The 21,802-nt window shown below is 44.6% G+C and overlaps 1 protein-coding gene across 1 annotated transcript in view; it reads left to right on the top strand.

Moving 5' to 3' along the window:
• The window catches only part of LIG3 (DNA ligase 3), a 1,243,614-nt gene that overhangs the window by 322,983 nt on the left and 898,829 nt on the right, over positions 1-21,802 (top strand). The window contains exon 9 of the mRNA XM_044058542.1: positions 7,261-7,429. Coding sequence (XP_043914477.1) covers positions 7,261-7,429 — 169 coding nt within the window. The remainder of the gene's footprint in view (positions 1-7,260; positions 7,430-21,802) is intronic.

Consider the following 21,802-nt stretch of genomic DNA (forward strand, 5'->3'; position numbering starts at 1 on the left):
CACACACACACACTCACACTCTGGCCTCCAGGAGTGTAGCTTAGAGTGGAAGTTGGGGAGAATGAGTAGTAGTAGTAATTTTTGTATGCGTGATGGATCTGTACTAGCTTAAAAGTAAAACCTCAACCAAAGGGCTGTCTTATTGGTTGAACTTGTATGTCCTCCAAGACCCAGTATAAATTGGCTTTGTTCCGTAAAGTCACTAACAGATTAATTTAATTCATGTTTTTTGTGACTGATAGAGATTGTAAATAGATCATAAATGTCAGACATACCTTTTGTTGGCTTTCATTCCATTCCACGTAGAAGATTATCACATAAGCTTGCCATAAATGTTGTAGAATGAAGTAGCACTGTTGCTTTCAATAAAATGTCATCAGAATGATTCTGATTATATACTCCACCCTAGATAATAATTGACACCTGATCCAAACCCATCATGAACATTCTGTGTTAGACACCTTTCCTTCCAGTACTGTTTTTATCTCTTCCTTGTATGAACTTTGCATTTTTTCCATCCAAGCTCTTCACATTAAGTATAGAAATAAGTTTGATCATTGATCATAGTACTGTTATCTGTATCCCCTTCTTATTGATAATGTAAATATTTGTTCTTGTTTTGCATGATTTACTATGTTTTTACTGTGGGTACAAATTATTATTAGTATCGGACAATGTGATAGTGTTCAATCTCGCCGTTTGTTCTTACACATGGGTTCGGAGCCGATCCTCGGCTCCGTGCCGGCCTCTTGCAAGCTCTGCATCGAGAAGAAGCTCGAGACAATCTAATACCCACAATCCCCCTCTGCCTTTACCTCAGATCTAGTTTGCCGCTGCTGCATACGCATCGTTGGGAGCTAGCTCGAGAGTTTCTAAGCTAAGATATAACTTTTTTTGTTGTATTTTATTAAGGATACTAGTCTAGTTGATATTATCTGTATTAACAAGTGTGATTGTGTTGTGGTTCCGTAATTCTTTGGTACCGTTAACCTTATTTTTCGGTATTTTTGTATCGGGCCTACACCCTTCATATCTTACCATATTGAGACAAATTTTTACCGGATTTGACAATTACTCGATTGTGACTAACTTTTTTTGGATTTGACTGTTTTTTTCTGGAGTTGTATTTTTATTCTACAATGTCTGAGAAGGTAACGTCTGGTTTCAAGCGTTGTCAGTGTGGCCAAAAATGTCGGTCACTGACAACCATAGTTCCTCGTCTACTGCCTTGGCCCTCTCCACTTACAAGAGGATTGCTCCATCTGTCACTCTTTTAGTGGGAGGGTCATGACAGATAGGCGCAGGAAACTGATGGACAGAGGTCTATTGAAACCAGCTTTCCAAGAGGCTTTGGATGCTTCTGACCAGGCATCGAAGTCCTCTAAGGAATCGAAGACGTCGGAGCCTAAGTCATCGGCTCCGAGCTCTTCTTCAAAGGTTAGATCACCGGTTCCACAGACTTCGGGGCCGAGTGTTCAACTGGTGTCGGTTCCTGAGCCTCGAGTCTTGGAACCGGTGATGGAGCTCCCTCCTTTGGCCATATTGAGGTCGGCTCCGTCTTCGGTTCCTTCGACCCGTTCTTCCTCCAAACTTTCTGATGCCGATGTGGATCGCGTGGTGCAGAAGTTGTTGGAGCATTCGGCCCTCTCTAAACTTATTTCGGTTTCCACCCAGTTGGTGTCGAAACTTGAAGGCCTTCCTGTATCTCCATCCATTCCTCCTCCGAGACCGATTCAGTCTTTGGAGCCGGAAGAGGCTGATCTGCTGATTGTGGAGCCCTCGGGTCCAGAACCGTCCTTTTCTCGGTCTGTTCCCCTCACCTCGACTCCGTCGGACCGGTACCGGAGTCTCGAGCCGACGGTCTGTTCTTGGTTCGGGGCGAGTCGAACCGGCGTGTCGGTTCCGACTCTCCCCCTCGGCACGGATCGATTCGGCTCCGTCCTCGGGGTCGATGCCTTCGGTGCCCGTGTCGGGGATTCTTCCCATTTCTTCGGGACCGGGAGACTCTTTGATGCGGGACCCGGGAGCGTTCGACCTGATGAGGAAGGTGTTGTCTACCCAGACAACCACATCAGTGGAAGCAGTTTCTCCTCCCCATAAAGGGCCTTTGTCTTCATCTGCACCCACGGCCACATCCAAGCGTCGGGCACCAGTGCCTCAGCCACCCTGGAGGTGTCCCCTCTTCCTCCGAGGCTTCTTCGGATGCTCCCCACGAGGAAGTCCCTAGGAAGAGATTGTGTAAGAGGAGACACTTGGATTCTCCACAGGAATCCTTGACATCTGATACTGACTTAGATGAGTCAGAGGGTCCCCTAAGTCACCTTCAGAAGATGTCTCTTTTCAGACATTTTGGAGATCCTGAAACAGAGAGGTGACTGGCAGTCCCTTCCCCCTTCTGAGGATGAGTCAGTTCTGCTGAAGGCATTTGGTGCTCGCCCTTCCTCCTCCTGGGTCACTCCGCCCTTGACGAACTAATGGAACTTATTGCTCGAAGGCGTGGGAGACTCCTGACACAGTGGAACCTGTTCCAAGAAAACCGAACAAGTACATCACAGCACCTCAGGATAAGTCCTACCTTACAAAAGGAGTTCCAGTAGACGCTATGGTGGTGGCTGCAGCCATGAAAAAGGAGATGTCGGAGTCTTCTTCGTCTGTCCATCCGCCTAATAAAGATTCTAGGACGATGGATAGATATGGGAAGCGCATTTTTAGTTCAGCGGCTTTTTCCATGCGGTCCCTGAACTATTTGACCCATTTTACACGTCTGCAGAGGGATCTAGTCAAAGAGTTGGGAGATACCCTCCAGGGTGCTACAGATGCAGCTGTCTCAGAGAAAGTGACAGCACAACTTAATACCCTAACATCGATTGTTAACTCGTCCATGAGGCTGATTTCCTACGCGCGAAGGTTCGAGTAGGGCAGCAACTTCAGCGATTGCTCTTCGTAGACAATCCTGGATGCGCTATGCTCCTTTGCGGAAGCCTTCAAGTCTTCCTTTACAAGCGCCCCATTTGACGGTGCCACTCTTTTGGCCCCAAGGTAAAGGAGACCCTTACCGGTGTGAACAAGAGGGAAAGACTCTGTCTGCTGTCGGAGTCCGTTTTCCACCCCAACCAGACCGTACCCCAAAGGGCAACGGGGGGGGAAAATTGTGGTTTGAAAACCCCAAGGGTCTTTCTCAGGCACACAGGGTGATGCCCCCTCTAGAGGCAGAGGAGGGGGCAGAGGTGGAAGACGCCGCCCTGGCGGCAGAGGTCCGCAACATCAAGGTGACAGGGAAACACTCCCTGGTAAACCTTTCCAGCACTCCTGAGAGGAGGCCCGACTGTCCTGCTCTGGAGGCAGTCGGGGGTCGCTTAGCTTTATACCCTCAGGCCTGGCAAGATATAACTACAGACAAATGGGTAAAAAGCGTAGTCACCAGAGGTTACTCCATACCCTTCCTATCCTATCCCATTCCAAAGAAAAGACTCCCAGATGTACCGCCCCATCTGCGAGAGCCAGCAGCTTTAGAATTTTCAAAGTTGCTAGAAAAAAAGAGTCATCCAGCCAGTCCCAGCGGACCAGCAAGGATTCGGGACTTACTCAAGGTTCTTTTTAGTTCCAAAGAAAACAGGGGACTGGAGGCCCATTCTAGACCTAAGCTACCTCAATACTTTCGTCAAGAAAGAAAAGTTCCGAATGGTCACGCTTCAATCGATCCTTCCATTCTTACAGAAGGACGAGTGGATGTGCTCAATAGATCTAGAGGATGCATACTACCACATCAAAATGGCCAGGGCATCCAGAGATCATTTGCTTCGGCTGGGAGCCAGTCACTTTCAATTTCGAGCCCTGCCCTTTGGTCTGACCTCAGCCCCCAGGGTCTTCACCAAATGTATGGCAGTGGTAGCGTCTCACTTGAGACGTCAGGGATTCCAGGTGTTTCCGTATCTGGACGACTGGCTCCTTTCGGCCACCACCCGGCGTCAACTACTGCAGGCCAGAGACTATGTTCTTCAACTGTGTGTTCACCTAGGGATCTCCGTAAATTTCGGAAAATCCTTACGTCAGCCATCACAAAATATTTTGTTCATAGGAGCAGAGTTAAACACACGTCAATTAATTCTGAGGCTTCCCCCAGAAAGGATATTATCACTGCAGACTCACATACGTCTTCTACTCTTGTCAAGGAAATCTCCTGCAAAACTAGTACTGAATGTGTTGGGTCTCATGTCAGCCTCCCTTATTGCAATTCCCCTGGGAAGGCTGCACATGAGAGTCCTACAATGGCTACTGTTTGCTCAATGGTCATTTCAACAATTACCTCTAACACACAAGATTCTTATAACAAAGACTTGCAAAACAGATCTAAACTGGTGGCTTCAAACGTGCAACCTTTCCCAGGGGAGGCCGTTTGTGCTACCCACGCCCACAGTTACGGTGACCACGGACGCTTCCCTGATAGGGTGGGGGGGCATCTTTCAGGGACAGACAGTCCAAGGTGAATGGACCAATTTGGAGTACAATCTGCACATCAATGTTCTAGAGTTGAGGGCAGTGTTTCTAGCGTTGCAACACTTTGCTCCCCTTCTTCCTCTAGGGACTATTGCAGTTCAGGCGGACAACATGTCGGTAGTCTGGTACATAAACAAACAAGGGGGAACCAAGTCCTATCAACTATGCAGAGAGGCCATGAGAATCTGGCAGTGGGCGGAGTCCACGGGTCGCTTTCTAATAGCAACGCACATCCCGGGGTCATCCAACGTCATAGCCGACAGGCTGAACAGAGCAATTCTGTTACCGCACGAGTGGTCTCTAAAACAGTCAGTGGCGAAAAGGATTTTTCGCACGTGGGGCCAGCCTTCCTGCGACCTGTTTGCGTCTCCAATGAATGCCAAATGCAGGAGCTACTTTGCCCTATTACCCCTCCAGGGAAGTCCCCAGGACGCACTGGTTTCTGATTGGCCCCGGGACTCCTATACGCATTTCCCCCATTTCCTCTGATATCGAAGTTTCTCCAGAAAGCCAGGAACCTACACAGGACGATAATCCTCATTGCTCCATTCTGGCCTCGTCAAATTTGGTTTCCCTTCCTGAAAATTCACTGCATTCGGGGACCCTGGATTCTGGACCCAGAGCCAGATCTATTGACTCACTCGTCAGGGGTGCCCCATCCAGCTCCTGTCACTCCATCTAGCAGCTTGGCTGCTCCAATTCCCAACTTAGCCAGGTCTGATCTTTTGTCACCAGCAGTCCAGGATATATTAGTGGCTTCGCATAAAGCTTCCACTACTAAAACATATACTAGCAAATGGAATCGGTTTGTATTCTGGGCGAATACACACCATGTTGATCCCTTTATAGCTCCTTTGAATAAGATATTAGAGTTCTTAACAGACTTATTTCATCAGGGTGCTTCTCCTGCTACTCTAAGAGTTCAATTGGCTGCCATTTCAATTTCCATGTGGAAGAATGTGGAGCTCCTATTATGGCTCACAGACTTTGTAAAGCCTTTTTAAAAGGAGTTTTTCATATTAGACCACCGGTCAGATCTCCTACGTCACCTTGGAGTCTAAACTTGTTGCTATCTAAATTAATGTTGCCCCCTTTTGAACCTGCCTCTTCTTGCCCATTAAAATTTTTTTCTTGGAAAACTCTCTTTCTCGTATCCATTACTTCTGCTAGGCAGTGTCTGAACTTCAGGCTCTCTCCATCAAGCACCCTTATTTGATCTTTCACTCTGACAGAGTTTCTCTTAGAACCAATTCATCCTTCCTTCCTAAGGTGTGTTCTATTAACAATATTAATCAGTCCATTGAATTACCCACTTTCTTCAAAAACCACTCCAACAAAATGGAGTATATGTTACACAAATTGGATGTTCACAGACAGCTAAGGTTTTATTTGGATAGAACAAAAGATCACAGGAAAACAGATCAACTCTTTGTGGCTTTTGCTGATAGCAGGAAAGGACTTGCAGTTACCAAAAGAACTCTTTCTAAATGGTTAACGGATTGTATAATCTATGTCTACGATTCTTCAAATCAACCCCTTTTACACAAACCCAAAGGACATTCCACAAGGTCAGTGTCTACGTCTTTGGCTCATGCAGCTCGCCTACCACTGGCCGCTATTTGTGCGGCTGCTACTTGGTCTAAGCCACATACATTTATTTCTCATTATAAAGTAGACAAGGTTTCTAGGGACAGGGCAACCTTTGGTTCCACTGTGCTCAAGAACGTCCTCCCGTGAGTTCCTCAGGATCAAGGAGCTAGGACGCTACCCATGTGTAAGAACAAACGGCGAGATTGAACACTATCACATATAGAAGTTATGTCCTTACCATAACGTTCCATGTGGAGTGTTCATCTCGCCTTTGTTCTTACAGTCCCACCCTCCCACCCTTAGGAAGAACGTTCTTTGATGCCTGGCCAGAAGTATTTTTTGCTACTGTTATTATTCTGTGTACATAGTTGGTATACACATATACTTTTATATGTGTCTGTTTATATATGTATAGGTGTATAGCATGAATGTTCTATTATGTAGGTTGGTTTGCTTGCAAACTAGATCTGAGGTAAAGACAGAGGGGGATTGTGGGTATTAGATTGTCTCGAGCTTCTTCTCGATGCAGAGCTTGCAAGAGGCCGGCACGGAGCCGAGGATCGGCTCCGAACCCATGTGTAAGAACATAGGCGAGATGAACACTCCACATGGAACGTTATGGTAAGGACATAACTTCTATTTTTCTCCCTTGGTACCTACTGGAAATTTTCTTTGGCTCAAATGGACTTTCCCAGTTAATAAATGAAAGAAATCTATAACATATTTATTTATTTATTTAAGTATCTGGCTTTTTTGCTATAAAGTTATAGCTAAAGGAACAAAATCAGTTAGGTTCTACTTATAGAGTAATTGGTAGGGTAGTGGCAAAGAAGAAGCTATCCAGGTTGTTTCCATGTATAAAAATGTCAAGAGACTCATTGGTTCTGTCTGGTTCTCCTAAAAGTGCTACATGATTAATATGACAGATCAACAATGAGTATAGAGAAGGCTGTTCCATAATGTGAGTAACTACCAAACACTGATGAAATTTAGTAGAATTCAGAGACTGCTATAGGGGCTGTTTACCAAAAGAACAAAATATTAACAATGGTGGAGGCATGAGGTAAAAGCACTGCATCATTTTGTGTAATTCATAATGGTTTATAGACAGCTGGTCATGTGATGTTATAGCATCAGTGTTGATTGAAAGTAAATAGCTTGTGTTTTTCTTAGGCTGGATGCCCTAGACCCTAATGCCTATGACGCGTTTAAAGCTTCCCGAAACCTGCATAATGTGGTGGAGCGAATCCTGAAAAACAGGGAGGAAGCAGAGGATGTTCCAGGCATGCAGAGAACCCTCAGTGTGAAGGCTAATTTGATGACTCCAGTGCAGCCTATGCTGGTAAGGTAGTCTTGGTTCTTGGACAAGCAGAATTGTCCCTCAGCAGCTCAGGTTAAGCAGTACACTGTTTTTGTTCTGATTGCCACAACAGTCAGGAAATCCTTCTATGTGGCACACCTCATCACTAAGGGCTTTTCATCCAGAGAAAAGGAGGTCATTGTCCCACTGTACTCATCCCTCATTAGACCCATTATAGAATACAATGCCCCATTTGGTATGTACCTCTCAAGACGTCTGCAACAACTGGAAAGGCCACAGAAATACCTCACTAAAAGAATCACAGGCCTAAAGCAGATACCCTATGCTGACTGCCTTAAAAACCTCCAGTAATACTCTTGTCGCATATCGTCTACTCCGAGGCCATCTTTGCTTAACATACAAGGCCATGTCAAACCCAGAGCTGTTGGACATGCTACACTTAAAGAAATCCCAATCCCTCAGAGCCACATGCTCCAGGGATCTAAACCTTGTCATCACAGTAAACAAAATATGCTGGAGGGATAGGATCCTGACCCAGAGACTCCCCAGACTCTGGAATAAACTGCCCATATATGTCAAGCAGAGTGTCTCTTTGGCCCTCTTCAAAAGGAACCTTGATGACTGGATGGGAGAAAGGAAATTCACCCCAGGGATCACGTCAGTTGCCCTGCTAGACAGGGGTCCAGAGAAGTAAATAGTGTGGGAAGAAATAGCCAGGGAATTGTTATGACTTGTATAGGCCCTAAGGCCGATAGCCTAGAACCAACCTATGATATCTGTGTTCTACAGTGTAAACTAAGTGGTGTTTTATGGTGCATGTTTCCCATTATATATAGGTGATCCCCAGATTACTTCCGCACATTGTATGACTGGCCATCTCTACACGTGTACATCTTGGTGTCTGTGGCAGTGCACCATTTGTTACTAGATCTGTTTCTGGAGCCTTCTTTTTTATTCCCTTTGCCAGCCATGCAACAGGGTTTCTACATGTGAGTGGGCCATTTGCTGTTCTGTGTAAAGAGGACTGATTGCAGTGAAACATCATCCTTGCAGCTGTCAAGGATTTCTGTTTTGGGGCTTTTCTTTCCACATCGGTGTACTCAGAGAAGAGTACTTACTGTGCCTTTGTCTGTACATGTGTTTCTGCTTATGCCCCCTTGAAGTCTGTTTTGCATTTTCTGCTTGGCAAAGCTAAGCACACACCCCTGACTCATATACTGCACATCTTACTCCTCTCTTTTCAGTGGATGTTGGCTTTGTAGTGGGCCAGACTGTCTCCTTCCACCCCAGGAGGTGACAGACGACATTGGCCACTCACTCCATTCCTCCCTCGTGAGGTCCTTCAGTACTTAACTTTTTCTGGTCAGTCTTGGGGCATTTGGTACACAATCTAGACTTCAGTCTTCCTGCACCACGTAGCTGATTTCTTACCTGACATTTTTTCTGTAGGTGGAAGAGACAGTGTTTTTTAGTGGTAGTAAAATGCAGTGAAGATAGTACCCATCAGTAAAGATACATATGTTTATTGATATTCATTTGTTTTACTTTTTACAGTGTGGTAGCATTTTCTGAAATAGATGCAACAGTGTAAGGTGTTTACAGCCAGCTCTGTGGTATGGATGGATAGAGGCCTGACTATATTTCAGATGACCTGAGGTTTATTTTGTTTCTTGGGTGTTTGTAAGTGCTGGCCAGGGAGAATGGAAGTGTTGCTCTGAAGAAAAAATGTCTGCTGGATCACCTGTCCTGGGTGGGTTTCTGTCTCACTACACAAGCTGCATATAATTGGTGAACTAGGTGTCTGTGGAGCTTCAAGCCTGTGCTACAGTACTGCAGTTGCATCGAGTAGCCAAGGGAAAACAGTGTATGAATGCACACTTCTGGGGAAGGGAGCATCTGAGGGCTTGGAGGAGCTCTAATGGAGGAAAGGGTAGGCAACCTCCAGGACCAGCAATCTAGCCCACTCTCAAGCACCCTGCTGTCACCAGAAATGGAGGAATTGTGGCGGTTCCCAGCAGGAACAAATAGGCTGTAGGGCTCTCTTCTAGCCCAGAAATAACCAGCTCCTGTTCCCAGAGTAAATGGGCCTATTGGTCGATGGTAGAGGGTCCAATGGACAAGGTCCTTTAGGGATTAAAAAAAAAAAATATAGGTGTTTTTTAACTGAAATAACATGCATACGTCATGTATTTATATAAAGGCATTGAGTGGTGTTGATCGAATATGCCTGTATGTAATAGAAGCTTAACTTCAGGGGATTCTGCAGCTGTTAATTTTATGATTTTCCTTCCTCACAGTGGTCATTTCGGCAGTATTTTTCTCTACTCTTCCTGTACTTGTGTGTGTGTGTGTGTGTGTGTGTGTGTGTGTGTGTGTGTGTGTGTGTGTGTGTGTGTGTGCGCGCGCGCGCGCGCGCACTTCCTACTGATGTATCCCAGAGTGGCACATTTTGGGTTTGAGTGTGCAAGTCTCAGTGTCCTTTGCTCTTTTCTGCCACTTGCACATTTGTCATGGAAAAGTTCTCATGTTTAGTGCCTGAAAAAATGAAATGAAGCATTCACAGTTTTATGTGGCTGACAGACCATGATTCATTTTTCTCAGTTGTGAGTACTATCACAGTTGGCTATGATTCAACCTAAATGACCAAGAATGAATAAGGGAGAATTTAGAGTCATGCTGCACTTGTTTTTGGAGGGTGTCATTTGAAGGTGCCCAGAGCCGGAATCTGTAAGGGGACCTCTTGCATTATTCCATGCCTTTGCTTGAGTATTGTAGCAAAGTGAAGTAGTTAATTGCTAGACATTACTCATACCCTTCTCCTGGTAGGTCCACTCTCAGCAGTCCTACTGCTAGCTCTCCCCTGAATAGAGGAGGGGTCAGGCTTGTGACTTTTATTGATACATTATGAAGGACCTGTAAGAGGTTCACGCTGGTAACCTTCTTGGGCAGTGTGTCCTGGTTTGTTTCTTCTGCCTTCCTCTTGGTCACTTTTGGACTGGAGTCCTGTGAGATGAACTTCATATAGAGTGGTATTGCAATAATCCTTATTACTGCAATTTCAGCCTCAGAAGGCTTGACATCTAACCCTGTTTCCAGAGCTCTGTACCTTTCTCCTCCAGAGCAGACAGAATTTTGCCCCTTAGGGCAGGGGTGTAGCCAGAAAATTCCATTTTGTACTCGCATTACTGCCCCAACCCACATGGCATTTAAAAAGTGTACATATTTTCAAAATGTTGCCTCCCTGCAGGCATGTCATTTTCTTTTTAAGTTAGCAATCCTGTTTCTAAGCCAGTTACGTACCTGCTGTTAGAGGCATTTTTTCAGATATTTGTAGACATAAAAGAGCCAGATGAAAGCTAAAATGTTTCTTAGTGATGCAAAACAAAAATGTACTGTGTAGAGTACAAGGAGTATGCCTGGCTACATCCTTGCCTTAGGGACATCAGTAGTTTCTGTGTATAAAGCTGACATGCCTGTGCCATTTAGATCTTATTTTGCCACAGTTTGCAGTACATGCATCATGCTGTAGCATCTGTAGTCTGGCATTATTCAGCCTGCTCCTAAGCTCAGTCCAGATATGTACCCCCATTGGGGAATTATTCTTTGCTGCTGTTAGTGTAGCCTGGGTATTTATTTTCTTGTAATGCAAGTATCTAATTCAATTCTACAAGTTCAACTTTGTAATATCACCTATCACCACCTCTTATGTTATCATAGCATTTCATTACTCTTCATACGTTATGTAAAGCTTTTCTGAAAGGAACTTTTTTTTTTTACTGCCACAGATTTAAGGCTCCTGTTCCACAACTTTGTCTTAGAGGAATTGATAGAAACTCCCTTTTAGTCAGCATAAAATTCCTGTCCTGGAAAACTCTATTTTTAGCGGTAGCTACATCTGCTAGAAGAGTTTCAGAATTACATACCTTATCTTCCGGCCATCCTTACTTAATTTTCCATGAAGCCAGAGAGTAATTTGAACCAATCTATTTGTTTTCTTGGTTTCTTTCTTAACCATTCAAACCACGGAGAGTATGTTATATAAATTATAGATGTTCATAGTCAGCTGAGGTTCTGTCTTCACAGTACAAAAATATTCAGGAAAGACAGTTGTTCATCTCCTTTGCTCTGAACAGTGTGGGCATAACCATCTGGACAAGGTTACTTTAGACACTTAATCAGGTTACATTTCATTTGCCTGTACCTCCCTGAATAAATCTCTGCTAGCCAAACCAAAATCTCATTCTGTAAGGTCAACCCCTACTTTCTACAGCCTTTTTCAGATATTCTACTGTGGATGGAATTTGTGTTGCAGCATCTTGGCCAACATTTTCACGTATTTGCCTAATATTACTAGTTGAACATATTGTCCATATCAAGAGCTTCTTTTGCAGCAACAATCTTAAATGGTAGCCTGTAATGATGCCACCCAGGGATACAAGTAGTGAGAGATTCTGATCCATCAGTCAGATTGGATGGACAGGTTGAATAGGATATGGAAGTTATGTATTTACTGTAATGCTGGATCCTTTCATCCTAGTCTGTACAGCATGACATCCCTCTCTCCATTTTCCATCTAAGTTGTCTTTTTCCTGAGACCCTGGCAGTCTGTGTCATGGTTTTCTCTTGTTAGTCAACAAACTCGATCTGAGGAAAGTTAGTACCTAGGGGTATTATGGGAGGGAAAGACCTTTAAGCATTTTGAGACTTGGAGTATTAGTAGGGTTGGATCAAATCCCACAAGAGGCTCAGTGCCTGTCAGTCAGATTGGATGGCCTAGGAAGAAAGGATCATTGATCATCACCACCACCACCCACTTAATTTCATCTCCAGCTGTCAGTATTTTCCATTTCTGTGTAACAACATCTCTTACTGCAGGAGTGTCTAAACTGCAAGCTAAAATAAAGATCATGTAGTGATTTTCACCATTTGTGTGTTCACAGACTGTGTGATCTTCATAAGTTCATAGGAGGCTACTAGGCTAGTAGCCCTAGAGCCTTTATAAGCCTAGCCATGTTAATCCCAAGTGTCCCCATTTGTTCATTTTTGGTTAATTCACAGAATGAATTTATGAACAAAGTGGGTCTGTGATCAACACCAGCTACCCCTGTCCATGAGGGACATGGATGCCACCCCAGGGGCAAATTTGCAGTCTCCCATCCAGTTGTCTAGGTTGTGTTTGTATAGGGTTAGTGAAGAGCTCTGTTTTATGTGAATAGGGAGTCTATTCCAGAGAAGCGCCAGTCTCTGGGAGATGCATCTGTCTCTACAGCATAATCTGTTAATGTCACAAGCTAGGTTAAGATACCTAGAGCAAGTGACTCTTGAGCCATTTGACTTGTGCATGTGCAGCATTCCTATTAGGGCAGGTTGGAGATTGCCCTATAGGTAGGCACAAGTCATCTCTCAGTGGCCTAAAAAGTACAGATTAAAGTGACAGGGCTTTCAGCCTGTCCACGTAGGTTATGCTTTGGAACACCTGTATTTTCTTAGTGAGAAACCTCTGAGGTCTCTATAGCTGCTGCCAGTGTCTGGTGAGGTACATGCAAAAGGGTGCATTATACTATATTAGTGGTCTGATGAGGGACGAGTACAGTGGGGTTATAACATCCCTTGACCTGGATGCTATGCCCTTGCTTATGAGGTGCTATACTTAGAAGCCTTTCCTTACCACTGTGGAAACTTGGTGGTCAAAGTTTAGATTGCTATCAGCCTGTGTTTCCAAGTCTTGCACTACTTGGTTGGAACTCAGGGGTGTTGTCAGTATTGTAATTTGTGGAAAATTCTGTTTTGGCAAAAGGAATAGTAATACATTTTATTTTTTTGCATTTAGTTTTAGACCGTGGCTTTGGCACCATTTATTTATTTGTGTTAGACCTTCTTCTAATATGTTGACATTGTTTGGGGATTCACTGATTGCTCCCAGTTTGCAATCATCTGCAAACTTGGTGAGCAAAAGGCCGTTTACTTTGACCTGGACTTCTGAGAAATAGATGCCAAGTAATAAGAGGCCCAGCACAGGCCTCTGTAGTACTCTACTGGTGATTGGTCTACTGGTGGAGGTGGAGTCACCTATTTTGACAGTGTGTGTTCTGTCAGTGAGCAAGTTGGCTACCCATCTAGTAATATAAGGGTTAATCCGTATCTTGGAGAGTTTCTCAGTGATGCCAGAATGGGGAATTTTGTCAAAAGCCGTGGCAGTGTGCACCATCTTACCTTCATACATGGCTTTGACATTCTCTGTCTGCCAGGTTGTATAAGCATGATCTTCCCTTAATGGAGCCAAACTGGGTTGGGTCCAGCATTTGGAGTTGCCTGTATCCTTGCTGATAAGGACCATAATTCTTTCCATGGCCTTGCAGTTGAGGCTGGTTAGACTTATGGGTCTGTAGTTCCCAGGGTCAAGTGATGCCCCCCCCCCCCCTTGTGCAGGGGGAACTGCAGGAAAATAACCAGTTCTCAAGCTGTGATTAAAGAGAACGCCAAGTGGGTCCACTAGGTCTTGTTTTAAATTGTTCAGTAAACAACCTGGAATATTGTCTGGCCCCATTGAGGCCATGCTTTTAGCCTTGGCAAGGACAAAGATGACTATTCTCTAGAGATACTAGGCAGAGGGCTGGTGTCAGGAATGCTTTGCGGTATGGTAGGTGGGGATAGGGTGATGCAGTTTGCACTGAATCTGTCAGCTAGCAGATTGACAGTATCTACCGGGGTAGTATGAGTGATCCCATCTACAACCAGTTCGGCACATAGCTGGGCATTCCCTTTTAGACTTCGGACGTAGTTAAAGAATGCATTATGATTATCATTGTCGATTTTGGTTTCGTAATTTGCTTTAGAAGACTTTACAAGATTTCTGTTTTTCTTGTTTCGGCTTAGAAGGGAGCTCTTCCTCTGCAGACTGATATCCCTCATGCTTTTGCACAATAGTTTTGTCCTCTTGTTATATAATCTGTTTATACTTGAAGTCCACCAGGGTGGTTTGTTTTTATGGGAAAAGCTGGTTTTGTTTATGCAGTTGCTTAAGGGTTTGTACAGGGTATTTGCTTACACTTCTGCATAGTGATCAATGATGTCTGTGATTGTGGGTGGTGTGAAGCTTTTTATACCATCGCTTAGTAGGCTGTAGTTAGCTTTGGTGACTTTTTTTTATAATTTTTGTTCCCATGATGGTGTCAGTTCCAATAGTTACTTCAAACGAGACTGATTTGTGGTCTGACCTAACCAGGGAGTACATCATGCATGGAGAAGCACAGTGACCCTCCACGTTGGTGAGTACTATGTCCAGAACATTAGAGCCCTATGCAGACTGTCTGTTCCAGAACATTTGTGTTAACAAAATCCAGGAACCTCTGGGTGAGTGTGTTTTTGCTTGTCTGTCCCCCAGTATATGGGAAAGATAGTTGAAATCTCCCATGACTAAAGCATTGGGCTGTATAGCAAGGGATTCCAGTAAATTGAGGTATGGGCTGTGCGTATCCTATCTATAGCTTGCAGTGATGTGGTGCTTTCACAGTAGGCAGACATAGAGTAGTTTTAGAGAGTTATGCTCAAAGTGTATTTGGTTTTAATGAAGATGGATACACCTCCACCTTTGGTTTTATTTGCGCTCATTTTGAGGTCTGAACATGTGGAAAGCACTGTAGCCTTGCATGGTTGGGGTGCTGTCAGCGGCCTTGAACTATGTCTTCGTAACTGCACAGATGTCAGCATTTGTCAAGGTGAGGAGTTCTTCCAGGGAGTGCAGTTTCATGTTTAAACTTCTAGAATTAAGCAACATTACCTTGAGTTTATCTCGATTAGATTTTTACATTTGAAAATTTGATGTTCATTGTGTTACACTGCTGCAGTCATTACACTTGGGTTATCCTGCCGTCAGGCGGTCCCGCAGTCGGCCAGAGTTCCAAAGTCTTGGTCCGGCGTTGGTTGCTATCGTCTCCTCCCTGACATCAGTGCGGCAGGGGTATATAAGATGCAGCCGACGCCATTTTCTTCAGTCTTTCTTGCCCGCGGTGCCCGAAGCCGAAGCAGTTCGCAAGTGCCGGTCGGCCGACTCCTGAGATTTTCATTCCGAATCCAGAACCGAAGTCTTCTAAAAAAGCTAAGTACCCCGTTGGGGAAACTTTTTCTTGCCTCAGACCGATGTCAGTAAAACAGGGAAGCAAATACCTCATAAGGATTTCCACTCCTATTGTATTCCATACCTAGGCCCTGACCACAACATCACTGGTTGTCAGTTTTGTGCTAGGTTTAACAAGCGCACTATTAAACGTCGGTTTGATTTTGCCCAACATTATTTTGGTAGAAAATTCAATTACACCATGCCGTCGGAAATTCCGACGACTGCAATGCATAAAAAGCACAAGGACAGGCATCCGAGGCCCAAAACGGATGATGAGGCCTCTTCTAGGCCAGTCGCCGGTTCTCCAGTTTTCAGCGAGGTGCCTACGCAGCCCCTGATGACCGCTTCCACAGAACCACAGACTGCCTCTGACTCCCACGTGGTGCTGGCTGGGCCTTCGGGCGCACTAGACCTTCAGTTTACCGATCCTAAACCTACAGAGGAAACCGAAGTAGCTGAGCAATCCAGAGCTGCAGAGGGTGTTTTCAGACCTACACAGTTAACTATTAAACCCTCTGTTAAGTCTAAGCCCCCCTTAAAGGCTAGGAAACAGACACAACTCTCTCCAGGACAGGCTTCCATGCCTAAGAAACAAATGCTAAAAATGGCCGAGGACCTAATCACCCTGATCAGGGGGTCCCATCCCCCCTCCTGATAAAAGGCCCAGGCAGGATGCAGACTATGAATCTTCTGACCAGGTGTCCATTTCCTCTGACTCTTCCTCGGACCTAGGATATTCTTTACCCCTTATGAGGATTTTGATGCTGAGGAATCAATTCCATCAGCCTCTCCGCCTGAGGATTACTCCTTTGGGGAGACCTTACATACCATGAGAGAGCATTGCCATTGGGAAGGCCAGGATTACTCAGAATCCAAGAAAAGACTCAGAGACTTCCTTTTATTGCCCCAACACAGACCCCTTGCTATCCCACCAGTTTTAGACATTGTGGATGATGTGTACACTGAATCCAGTTTGAACCCTGATTCCTTACCCCCGGACCCAGTTAAACCTGATATATATTACAGAGTCCCTGGCTCTCACAAATTTCTGTACAAAAGTCCTGTTGCTGACCCTGAAACTATTTCTCAGGGACCCAAAGGGATTAAGGCCTCATCAGCAAAAAACCCAGTTCCCTCTGACAGAGATTCCAGAGCATTAGACAGATGGGGAAAAAAGGTATATACGTCTGCCACTTTAGCAATGAGAGCCCTGAATTGCCAGTTTCACATGCTAAAATATCAGCAATTTTTGATGTCTCAGTTGAAACAAAAGATGCTTCCAGATTCAGATCCTCCTAACTTAAAAGAAATGCAGGATTTATTGCATGCAGCTGAACAAGTAGGAAAACATACTTTGCAATGTGGGTTTGATTCCTTAGAGGCCTCCTGTAGAACAGCAGTTACAGGCTCTGTCATTAGAAGGCATGCTTGGTTAAAAGAACATACGTTACCAGATCATGTTAAGGTCAAACTGTTGGATGCACCTTTGCAGCGGGATGTGCTGTTTGGAGTTAAGGCAGAGGAGGTATTAAAGAAGATGGAGGATAAGGCAAAATCTATGCAAACGGTGAAAGATTTCTTACAGGTTCAGCCTCCTCGTTTTAGCAGAAATTGGCCATCAACGAATTGGTCCTTTCTAGTCACAGATAGACCTCAAAGGGGCAGATACAGACGTCCCAAGAGGTAGAGGTCAGATGCAAGGTCCTTACAGGCCTCAACAATGGGGCACACCAGGCCAAACAGAAGGGGAAGACAGGCCTCAACCTTATAAAAAACAGCCTCAATGACTTTCCACTACAGCTGCCAAATAGCTCTCTCTTGGCAGCCCCCTTAGGAGGAAAACTGGCACTTTTCTATCACAACTGGCATTGCATCACCAAAGACAAATGGGTTCTCAACATGATATCTCAAGGTTACAGGTTCCATTTCCACACCTTTCCAAGGCTAAAAGGAATGCCAAATCTGCCACCAAATCAATGGGCAGAGGCTCAAAAACAAATTACAGCACTCATGGACATGAGAGCTATTCAAAAGGTACCACCACAGGAACAAGGACAAGGATTTTACTCAAGACTTTTTCTAGTTCCCAGAAAGGACAAAGCCTGGAGACCCATTATGGACCTTTCTACACTAAACACTTACCTGGATGTTCCGAAATTCAAGATGTTGACACTACAGCAGCTTCTTCCCATGCTGGGCAAGAAAGCTTGGCTCGTGACTTTGGACCTCAGAGGCATACCTGCATGTCCCTATCAGACAAAATTGCAGAAGATACCTCAGATTTCTAGCTGGTTCAGTGCACTATCAATTCTCTGCACTGCCATTTGGCTTATCTACTGCACCCAGGGTCTTCACAAAGTGCCTGGCACCAGTAATTGCATTTTGCAGGCAAAAAGGAATTCAAATTTATCCATACCTGGACGACTGCCTGATTCAAGCAGAGAGCAAGGACATTCTACTAAAGCATCTGGCGTGCATAAAAAAGTTATTAAGTTGCCTGGGGTACACAGTAAACGAAAATAAATCAAAACTAGTGCCCTCACAACAGATAATATTCCTGGGTGCCAGCTTGAACACAACGGCCCAGATGGCTTATCTCACGCCAGACAAGCAAGGACAACTGACTTAATATTTTCAGTTAATGGCAGCAAAGACCCAACTCCCTGCAAGAAAAATTCTGCAGGCCTTGGGCTACATGGCATCTTGCATACTACTATTTCCATATGCCAGACTGCATATGAGGTAACTACAATGGTACCTAAAGAGTGTGTGGTCTCAACACTGTCAAAATTTGGAAACAGTTATACCACTAATTCCTTGCCTACAACATGAGTTTCGATGGTGGGCACAAGCTTGTCACCTCAACAAGGGACAGCCTTTCACTCAACCCACAGCCAGGCAAACACTGACAACAGATGCATCGGATTACGCCTGGGGAGCACACATGGCAGGAAAATGTATCCAGGGCGAGTGGCCTACAGAGCAAAGACATCTCCACATCAATCAAAAAGAGATGCTAGCTGTACAAAATGCTATTGTAGCTTTCAAGGACCTACTGCATCCAAGACAATTACTATTAAAGACTGACAACACCACAGTTATATGGTACATAAACAAGCAAGGGGGCACACACTCCTACCCCCTCTGCAGACAAGCCATGACCTTGTGGAACACAGCTCTAAACTACCAAGTTCATCTGCAAGCACAATTCCTGCCAGGAGAGAAAAACACACTGGCAGACGACCTAAGCAGAAACATTATGGACCCACACGATTGGGAACTGAACCCACAAATATTCAGAATGATAACACAAAAATGGTGGATCCCGGACATAGATCTGTTTGCTACCCCAAAGAACTGCCAATTACAGAAAGTCTGCACAAAGAGCTACCATCCACAAGCATGGAAAGTGGATGCCCTCTCATTCAGCTGGAAAAAACTACAAGTATAGTCTTTCCCCTTTTACCTCTCCTTCCAAAGGTACTCATAAAAGCCAGGCAGGAAGAGCCAAAAATGATATTGATTGCACCAGACTGGCCATGCCAGCACTGGTACCCAATCTTAAAGAACTTGACACAAGAACCACCCTGGATTTTACCACAAATTCCACAGTTGCTGACTCAGCACAACAATGAGATACTTCACAGCCAGCTAAAGACCTTAAATCTAGCTGCATGGAAAATTCCTTAGTCAAACAAGCAATGCCTCTCTCCTAAGCTATTATGGATGTCATTCTGGATGCCAGAAGACCTAGCACCAGGAAAGCATACTCAGACAAATGGAAGAGATTCTGTGCCTGGAACCAAGCGCACAGCCTTGACCCTCTAGTCCCAAACATTCCTCAGATTCTGCAATATTTAACTGAGATGCTGGACAAGGGCCTCTCTTTTTCATTCATCAAGATCCACGCCTCAGCTATCTCTGCTCATTACAACACGGATCCACCAATTTTTTCTAATCCCTTGCTCAAACAATACCTCAGGGGGGCTAAAAACATAAGACTGCCCCGTAGAGCATCAACACCTACTTGGGACCTGCATTTTGTTTTGGAAAAATTAACTTTACCTCCTTTTGAGCCAGCTAACAAAGCAGAATTTCAGAATTACAGGCACTAATGGCAGTGGAACCTTTCCTCATCTTCCACCAGGACAGGGTGTCTTTAAGAACCAACCCTACGTTTATGCCAAAGGTGGTATCAAGTGTGGCTCTAAACCAAACTATTCACTTGCCAACTTTTTATCCAAAACCACAGAACAAAGGGGAGAGACTACTACATTCTTTGGACATTCACAGACAGTTATGCTTCTACTTGGACAAAACCAAAGCTTTCAGAAAATCTGAGCAATTATTGGTAGCATACGCTGCAGGAGCACAGGGAAAAGCCATTTCAAAGCAGACTGTTTCAAAATGGATAGGACACTGTATACGTTTCTGCTATACCCACTATGGGAAACCTGTACCTAGCAGCATTAGATCTCACTCCACCAGGGCAACAGCCACTTCTACTGCCTACCTCAGAGAAGTACCTACCAAGGATATTTTGGAAGCAGCAATATGGAGTTCTGTGCATACCTTCACCAAACATTACCATTTGCCTTTATACTCCAAATCCAGAGCTGGCTTCGCCACTGCTGTACTGCAGGGCCTTATAGCCACCCCTAATGCCCTATAGATCCAGCTTCCCTACCTCAGCTTTGGGATTCCACCCAAGTGTAATGACTGCAGCAGTGTAACACGATGAACATAGTACAGTTTTGTACCTACCATAAATGTAGATGTTCGAGTGTAAACACTGCTGCAGTCCAGGTTACCCTCCCTCCTTCCCTTCTTACTTTCTGGTATTTACCTAGGTCATTTACCCTTTATTACCAATGGGGAGTATTTGCTGGTAACTAAAAATGGTTGTTTGCTTTTCTTTTGTATTTTTTACTAGCAATTTGTATTGCCTACCTATTTGGGGGCATCTGACATCTGGGGCAAGAAAAACTGAAGAAAATGGCGTTGGCTGCATCTTATATACCCCACTGACGTCAGGGAGGAGGCAACAGCAACTGACGCCGGACCAAGACTTTGGAACTCTGGCCGACTGCGGGACCGCCTGACGGCAGGATAACCCAAGTGTAATGAATGCAGCAGTGTTTACACTCGAACATCTACATGTACTTTTTTTGACATTACCTAAAAAGGCACTATGGTGGAGACAAGAGCCTTTGCCAGTATCCAAAAGCCTAAGGGGGACAGGTACACACCATCTCCAGCAAAGCAGCGAGGTCCGTCTACTATATCCCCCCAGGCTGACAGATACTGGATCCCTCTGGAACGCCATCAGAAACTGAGCCAATTGTTGAAGTCAGTCATTTTTTTGTTTATATTGTGGCATCTTCCTGGGTGGGGTTAGGGGACATACCTGTTTGGGGCACATAATCAGAGAGCTCCATCATGTCTGTCTTCATATAGTCCAGAGAAGTACATCTCAAGTCATTCAGTCCAACATGGACTATGACAGAATCATAATGGTACTTGTTGTGTGACTTGAGTGCATGTGGGATTTGTCAATATTCCGGCAGCTGACTGTGACCTCCTCCTTGTCCAGTCTGGTGAGGGGACATCTGTGTGTCTCACTTTGGAGACGCCTATGACCAAGACATTTGATGTGTTTTGCCTTAGGGGCTTATTTGTTCAGATACGGGTGTGTATGTTGATATATGTAGTGGTTTCTTTATGTTTAGTGGTGAGTGTGGGTGGTGTGCGTTTGGGAGGTCTCTGTTCTTTTGGTAGGCTTTTAGTGACTACCTCTACTTATGTGAGTTTTTGTGTCGTGACCTTATTTTGTGTGAGAGGTGAAGCGGGTGTGCAGACAACCTGTTAGATGTCTAGTCTGTTTATATGTGAGAGAAACTGACTCCATTTCCACAGTGTATTTTCATCTTTCACATATGGTGTTAGTTTTCTTTAGGGGTAAACGGTTGTCAGTATAAGTGAAGCAATTGCTACATTGCCTCAAGATGCCCATATTAATCAAGCTGGCAGGAGAAATGATGAGAAACTTCCAGTCCACTGTGGCAGGACATTTCTGAATGTGATATTTGGGAAGGAAGTGGGCTACCTGGACTTAGTCACAAACAACAAAAATGAATCAGTAATTAAATTAAATGCAGTTGACAAGGAACAATGCTGACTGAAAATGTATTTATTTTTCAGTTTTGTTCAGTGGGTGCCTTGGATTTCAGTGCAGATGCACTCCAGAGCAGTTCTGGTAAACTGAGTGCAAACCC

The sequence above is a fragment of the Protopterus annectens genome, chromosome 16.part0, assembly GCF_019279795.1.
Source record: "Protopterus annectens isolate FY-2018-M chromosome 16.part0, PAN1.0, whole genome shotgun sequence".
NCBI classification, from domain to species: Eukaryota; Metazoa; Chordata; order Ceratodontiformes; family Protopteridae; genus Protopterus; species Protopterus annectens.